The 8,490-nt window shown below is 31.5% G+C and overlaps 1 protein-coding gene across 2 annotated transcripts in view; it reads left to right on the forward strand.

Moving 5' to 3' along the window:
• The first annotated feature begins 5,880 nt into the window (after window positions 1-5,880).
• The window catches only part of LOC107017936 (anthranilate phosphoribosyltransferase), an 11,888-nt gene continuing 9,278 nt past the window's right edge, over window positions 5,881-8,490 (forward strand). For both annotated transcript variants that reach the window (XM_015218233.2, XM_015218234.2), the window contains exons 1-5: window positions 5,881-6,381; window positions 6,766-7,248; window positions 7,350-7,507; window positions 7,794-7,877; window positions 7,966-8,018. In XM_015218233.2, coding sequence (XP_015073719.1) covers window positions 6,033-6,381; window positions 6,766-7,248; window positions 7,350-7,507; window positions 7,794-7,877; window positions 7,966-8,018 — 1,127 coding nt within the window. In that variant the 5' untranslated portion in view covers window positions 5,881-6,032. The remainder of the gene's footprint in view (window positions 6,382-6,765; window positions 7,249-7,349; window positions 7,508-7,793; window positions 7,878-7,965; window positions 8,019-8,490) is intronic.

An 8,490-nucleotide genomic window follows, 5' to 3' on the forward strand; every position in this document is an offset into this window, starting at 1 on the left:
CTTAAGTGATGTACCTACATCTTTTATGAAGGATATAAAGTCCAGTTTGGCTATTTTACATTTTAAATCTAAGTTGCGATATGCAGTGCTTTTGTTGGATAAAATTATTGTTATGGGGGAATAGTCGTATTTGTACAGGCTAGGCTTACTTGTGATGATCATATTGTGTTACGTCATAACTATTGAACTACTAGAAAGTAAATAAGTTAGTAAATTCATTTTTAAAGGTTTTATACACTCGTGAAGAAGTTGAGGACCTTCATACGTTGGTTGGTCTATGATTTGAACTCTTGAAATGCTGTTAGACTATTTCTTTGCTAAAGTATTGAGGTTTGTGTATAAACTTGTACTTCCACTCTTTTATGTGCTGGAATGTTTAAAAGTTTACTTTGGTACCTTTGTTACCTCTTGTCACATTGCATTGTCGTGTTGGTATCCTTTAAGACATTAAAGACGCTTGTGTAACTCGCCCAAATGGATTGTTTGATCACTTGACACTCTTTTTGGGACCTTGTCCTTTTTGTGGTTTTGACTTTGTCACTATTAGAATGCCTCTTCATTCATATCATTTGTCATTTTGACTCTGGATTTTCAGTCCGTCTTAAGAATGGAAGTTGTCCGTTTTTAGTATGAACTACAAAAACCATTTTTAATATGGTTCTTGGTTCTCTTGATTATAAGGCTTTAACCATTCATGATACAGGGCGTTGACTCTTCTTGATACATGCTTATGCTTGGTGTGATGGCATGATGTATATATTGGGCGAGCCTTGTTATTGGATCTCTTGGAAAATAGTGCTATGAGCATTTTTTGAAGTGATGTATACATTGGTGCTATGATCATTTGTCATCTTGACTCTGGATTTTTAGTTCGTCTTAAGAATGGAAGTTGTCCATGTTAAGTATGAACTAGAAAACCATTTTTAATATGGTTCTTGGTTCTCTTGATTATCGGGCTTTGACCCTTCTTGATACAGGGCGTTGGCCCTTCTTGATACATGCTTGTGCTTGGTGTGATGATATGATATATATATTGGGCGAGCCTTGTTATTGAATCTCTTGAAAAATGGTCCTATGAGCATTTTTTATATTTAGATCTTTAAATATCAAACTTGATACTCTTTATATATTATTTACTTGATTTATTTATCATGTTCAATTATGCTGCCCATGACTTAAGAAAGGTAACTTGGTGAATCTGAGAGCTCCGAACTTATAGTTTTTGCACCACTAAGCTATATGCTTAGCGATAGTTGTTTCTATCGTAGGAAAGGTTCGAGAGGATGCGTGAAGCTGGCCATTGGAGATGAAGATTTTGAGAGTCTTAAGGAAGATCGCATTTGCATATAGGCATCTGTATTTTGTATAAACCTTGGGATTTGTCCATGATCTATGTGTTGTATATTTATATGAAATTTTAAGGGATGATTTGATCATGTCACCATAGGTTATAATATAAGTACGGTTATATGTTTTGTTGTTTGTGGGATATGTAAACTCAAGTCTTGATCATGTCACAGGGCGTTGGCCCTCTTGATACCTAATTTAATATTTATTTTGAAAATTTGTGAAGCATGAACCGACTGATTTTGGTACTCGGAAGTTGGTAATATTCTTGTTATTTCATCCTTAAGTGTGAAAACAATATATGCATGAAAAGTGCATCGATTATTTTCTTAAAATATTATGGAGAGGATTTTTTCGTCATAAGTTAAAATCCGTGTCATATCGATTTGACATCAAATAAATATTTGAAATGGGCAAGATGCCCATCCCTAACTAAATTATTCGTTATGAACCTAATCCCTCAACTAGATTAAAATAGTGTGCCCTTCATTAATATATTTTAAATGTCACAAGTATTAAATTAGGTTTCTTGTTAAGTGATAGTATCTGTGTAAAGGAGGTCGCTACAATTAAATTAATATTATCAGCAAAAATGAACAATTGGTGACAATCTAATGTTGCCGCATATCTTCTTTATATAACATATGTTACTCCACATCTTCATTCTGTAACATAAGTTGCCACATAAGTTCTTTCTGGTGGGGCACATACAGATAATTTTGTGGTATTTTTAATGACATGGATTAGATATGTTGCCATAGATACCACATTTCTTCTTTTCCATCATAATTGACATTTGTTCCATCAAAATAAAATAATAAGAATAATGACTAATTTTAATATTATCAATAAAAAAAAGAACAATTTTGACAATATAATTTGCCACATATATCATTTCTGTGATATATGTTACCACATATCTTCTTTCGGTGACATATGTTGCGACATATATCCTCTCTGTTGGGTACATGCAGATAATTTTTTGGTGTTTTTCTATAATAGAGGTTATATATGTTGCCACAGATACCACATTTCTTTCTTTCCATCGTAATTGAAATTTGTTCCAACAAAATAAACTAAGAATAATAATCATTAATATTAATTTTATTAGCAGAAACGAGCACCTCACCAATTGTTTTGTTTTATACAACTTATCAACGAAAAAGTAATTTACGATGGTATAAATAACATCAATATTTTCACCTAACTTTGTTTTTTTAGGTTTAGGCCTTATGTGGGTCTTTATTATTACTAACATAGTCACTCTTTAGAATTCCATAATTCCATAGGAGTGAAGCATATCTCATACGAAGGGTTTCAGAACTAATTCCATAAAATGATTTTTGTAGTCCATCACTCAAAAACTCAGTGTATGCAGTAAGAAAAAGTCCACAATATCTGCATAGTACATCATCAATTAGAAAATATAGTAACATCATATTTCAATAGGGTATGACAAAAAAATGATATTTACAGACTATTACTTGCTTGCAATACCAGTAACATCGTTGACTTCGCATTAGCGATATTTGATCTTTCCTTGGTAAGATTTAAGAATTGACCAGTTGGTTCGGTCTTTTTGATTAAAAAAGTTCAAAATATTTTGAAAATAATGTATTTTGAATCCGTAGCACAATTTTCTAGTAGTCCTTGACGAGGTGCCAAGGCAATCCACCAGGTATACTAAACTCTTTGATAGTGCCAACGAATTCTCTTTCTCTTTTGCTTTTTTTTTCCACTTGCTCCTTCTCCTTTTCCTTCTCCTCCTCCTTATCCTCCTCCTTCTCCTTGCCTTTTGGGTTTGAGTGTGATATTAAAACAATAGTCATTGATTTTTTTCTTTCACTAATCATAAAAAGTCATTAAAAAATAATTTTTTTCAACCTGCTACACTTCAAAGGTTCTAAAATCTTCTATGATGTATGTACATCAATATTATAAGTCATTTCATTAAATATATCAGTGCGTTTTTTAACACGACTAATAAAATAATCATGTTTCTGCTCACATTCTTCACATAGACAAAAAGAACATTTGATGTTAGAAGAGAGCAACATCTATAAAAATTTGAGTTTATTTCATGGATGAAGTTTCTTGTATCATTTCATCTACAAGATTATTAAAAAGGGGTTGAGAATTTACAATTGATTATAAAATAATAATAGGTAGCAATTTATACTTATGTTACCACATATGTACCTATTGTTGCTACAAATGAGTTTTCTGTTACCACACATAAATCTTATGTTGCCACACATGAATTTTACGTGGCCACAAATCGCCGTATTATTGCCCTAACATATAGGAGAGATGTCCCAACATATGACAATTTTGTCGGAATATGCACCAACATGTCACTAAAATGTGAAAACATACGATACATCTTTCAACAAATGTAATATATGTTGAACTACTAAACATGACTGTATTTGTAAAATCATATCAATAAAATGGCCAAAAAAAAGCACAACAAAAGCAAAAAAAATGACTTTTCACTGAATGTTATCAATACACTAGTATCTGAAACGTGCGTTGCACGTTTGTCCCTTAGTATTTTTATTTTAAATTTTTCTTTAAAAAGTTCAATTATAGAATAAGAAATGCAGAAATTAACAATTTTAGTTATGATTTAATCTCAAATGGTATGAATATGTCTATGAATAACTAATTATTTTTCCAGATCAAACAACTTATTTATTGAAGTAGTTTACAATGAATTTCTACTCGAAAAAAATAATAAACAGATGTAAAAGTCTTTGACGAAAGTAGCAAAGACATGAAGAAGAAATAAATGCAATTTAGTCATTGCTAAAATCAGAAATATAACAATCTTTTTCTTTTGTGCTTATATGAATTGCATTCTTCTTCTTTTTTTAAATATACAATAGTATTTTTTTAATGAAAATAGAAAAAATTGACGAACATTATTCTCATTTTCGAATATTTTTTGATCTTTGTTTCCATAAGATTTAAATTAATTATATGAACCAAAAGATTAATTTAAGAAATTGGGATAAATAGTTCTAATTTAAAAATAATCATTCCGTTTTCATATCAAACACTATATCGCTAAACATACTAAGATTGAGGCTTAAACCACACATACATATATAAAAAGGATAGATATACCTGGAAAAAAAAGAATCTCTAGCAGAATGAGAATGAATGGAAGATGAGAGAAAGAAAACTTATTGTATACCTATATAGAGTTTTGTAATGTAAAGAATATGGAAAGGTGGAGAAAATTATATAAACATTGATCAACAATAACTATGAAAATATGACTTGAAGCGTTTTTGAATTGTAATCAAGGAGATTATGACTATCTATCTTCAATCTTAAATATTGAATTTAGTGTAAAGCATTAAGTTCGGTTGGAATGAGTTTAACTGCAGAAACTCAAAGGATCAATAATTAAAGATAAAAAAAACTGTTTTGCTATCATTATTTATTTAATTTTCAAATTTTGTAAATGACAATTTAATAAATAAGTGAAGGGCATTTTAGTAATCCAACTTTTAAGTTTTGAGCTTCATGCTTATAATAATATATGATATACATTTCCTCAAAATTAGGATTTTTTGGGTTTGTTGATTTTCTTTCAAAAACAATAAATAATAGGTATCATTACATTGTTATTCAACTTTCACATCTATAGAATGATTTATCGTTATTAATCCAAGAAAAAAATCTACTATTATTCAAAAATTGTAAAATCGTTAAAAAATAAAATAGCTTACCCATTTTAAGTCGAACACGATTTCAGTTTAGAAAGAGGAAAGAGTCACGATTGTCGATGAGAAGGAAGATAATGGTGATAGTCGGAGGAAGATAATGAAGCTAGTCAAATTTTCGAATTTCTAATGAAGAAAAAGAATAAAAGAGAGAACCCTGGGAGAAGAAAGAAGGAAATAATTTTTTATTTTTTAAAATTATTTGAATTGAATTATAAAAACGTGTTTTTTTGGTATTAATATAAAAAATTTAAAAGTTCTGAAAATATAATTTGTCCCAAATTTACTTGATTACATTTTAAAGAGAATTTGAGTCAATATGTCCCAAAAAAACAAAACAAAAGTTAATTGTAAGCTTTCTTTTAAGGAAAAATTATATAAAGTAGTATATTTTAATAAATAATTACTGATTTTAGTAATACTTTTTTATCTATTACCATTTATAACAATATTATGTTAAATCTACAATATAAATTAAAAGTGAATTATGTATGCAATATATATGAGTTATAATTATTTTTTGAAATATATTATGTTTGTTTGGTAAAAATTTGACACATTGTATTATAAGTGTATTAAAATGTGTGATAAATGTATTATTCATAATTAAAATTTATATTATATATGAATAATAAATTGATCTTTGTAATATGTATTAAACTTATATTATAAATAATTAAAAATAATTAAGTGAAAAAAATATTGTCACTATAAATAATAAATATTTTTTTATTTTAATATATTTACGTAAGTTTTCCCTTTTTCTAATTTTCTTAAGAGAGTAATATTAAAGGTGTAAAGAGGAAAGAAGGGCCGGAGTAGGAACAAGTTGGAGGATATATAGTGGTAATAAGCGGTCACCCTCCTCACCCAGTGATTGATTTGTCTCATCGATCGAAGTTGAGCACATAAACTTAACGTCAGTTATTTTGTTTTGAGGTCAATTTCGATATGAAAGATTTGTTATATCCAGTTGACTCGTTGGTATCTCCACTACCCATTACAACAAAAACCAGAGTTTTCTCCAATGCTCAAATTCGAATTCCCATCAAACGTGTTGGAAAGAGGTGTTATTTTGCAATTAAAGCTGTATTAGATTCGGCATCGATTGATGAACTGAGGCATGAAGAACCAGATATCAAGAATCCAGCTTTGTCAACTTCCTATCGAAATTCTGTGTTTTCAAAGCCTAATCAGACTGTTTTGGATGCTCAAACCAAAGTTTGTACTGGCCCCACACAAACCAAGCCTCTCAATGAGGAACAAGCCCTCAAAGTTTTGGACACCATTTTGAGATCAGGTTCTTTTCATTTCTTACTTTTTCTTGTTACTCTTACATTAGGTTTGATGTCTGTCAAATATTTTGGTTAGAGATTTATATGTACATATAAGGACAAGAGTGAGATTTCCCTTCTAAGTAGGCATCAAATAACTTGTATTTGAGTTCATCTACTGTTCTGATTTTGCCACTCTTCCATAGTCTGCGTGCCATATAGTTTGATCTACATTCTTGCAGAAGAATTTCGGAAGATGAAATTTAAAGGGTCCAGTTATTTAAATTTAACCGAAACCACTACAATTATTGAGGCTTGACTTCCCAATCCCTAGAGGAACACATATATTTTTGTGTAACACTTCTTGATTAGTTACTCAAGATACTCAGTACCATATTGTTTGATTTCAGCAAAGGGAGAGCTCAAAGATGAAGAGCCAGTATCAAAAGCACAACTTGGGGCATTTTTTACTGCAATGACAATTCGTGCAAATGCTTTTCCAGAGCCAACCCAGTGGAGTGAAGGGGAAAGGCGTGCGATGCATCATTATTGGCCTCAATTAATTCGAGTGCTTCCCAAAGATATCATATTTATCGCTGATCCAGAAGACTCAATAATGGGAATTGGCAGTTCAATAGGCCCCAAATTTGTTGGAAATAGTACTGCCGAGATGAGACTAGTTGGTGCCCTCAGAGAGGTTTTGGCTGGGGGTCATCTTGGATACGAGGAAGTTCAAGGTGTTCTAAAAGACATCCTTCCATTGAAAGTAGAAGAAATGGGATCATCTAATGTAAGTGAGTCACTCCTTTCTGCATTTATGATAGGACAACGAATGAATCGGGAGACAGACCGTGAGTTGAAAGCCTACTGCCTTGCATTTGATGATGAACTTGGTATAATACTATTGCCTTTTGTCTTAAAAATAATTTGTTGTTACTTGATACATGCCTATTGCTATAGTGTCTGCTTAAATCTTATCATCTTCCCTTATCAGGCCCTGCACCTATTGCTAATGTAAACTCATTGACACACTACGGTGAGCCTTATGATGGTAACACCCGCTACTTTAGAAGCACACTGTTTGTTGCTGCTGTTAGATCCTGCTATGGTGAATCTTGCCTGCTTCATGGTGTGGATTGGATGCCACCAAAGGTCATATGAGCCTATATGCTGAAATAACTAATATGATGTCGACTACTTTTATTTTAATCTGAAATTTATGTCCGATGTATATGCTGAGATGCAGATTTTATTAGTAGTATACATGAATATGTGAGGAAAATGGAAATATTTACTTGAAAAGGCACCTGCTGCTACTTGAATTTGCAGAGAATGTTATGACTTTATAATGGCAGATATATAATCACATCTGTTCAATTTTGCACTTCCCATTTCTTTGAAGCAAGTGGTTTACTCAAATCTCCTTTTCTTACTCCAGGGAGGCATTACTGAAGAACAAATGCTGATGTTTATGGGGGCAAACACACACTTAACCCCCTCTCAAGCTAAAATGCTTCTTGAGGTCCATGATTCTCCCTTCCTTGATACTTTTTTTAACTTAAAACTTAAATGAATTGCTGCGGTTTCTTAGTAATCCAAATTGTATTCAGGATGATGAAGTTGGTTTTGCTTATGTAAGTCAGCGTGAAGCTCGCCCATCTTTGTATGTAGATCCAACCTTTCAGAAACCATTGATTACCTGTTTATCCTTTTTTTTTCTTTTTCTTAGTTCTTTTGTACTTTCTATGGAAAAAGTTAATGCCCCAAATAAATTCCCAGCAACTGTCCTAGATATCAATTAAAAGTAAAAGGGCATGTTTCTGCTATGGATTCTCTAATCTGGTCTTCCCAATTCTGAAATCTGAAGACTTCTAAAGTTCTAGGTTGATCGAATCTGATATGTTTGGATTCCTTCCTTCATCTATGTTATGTCTTCTTAATACTAGAGTTGGTATTTGCTGACTTCAACTCCCATCTGAACACCACACCTACATTGTGGTTTCTTCTTCACATTTTAGTTTCTTTTTTTCCTTAAATGATCAATGTGACATCATTATGTCTTTGATTGGAGCACTTCGATCATGATCTTACTTATTTGTTTGTTTGGTGGTGGTGGTGGGGGGGGGGGGGGGTTT

The sequence above is a fragment of the Solanum pennellii genome, chromosome 4, assembly GCF_001406875.1.
Source record: "Solanum pennellii chromosome 4, SPENNV200".
NCBI lineage: Eukaryota > Viridiplantae > Streptophyta > Magnoliopsida > Solanales > Solanaceae > Solanum > Solanum pennellii.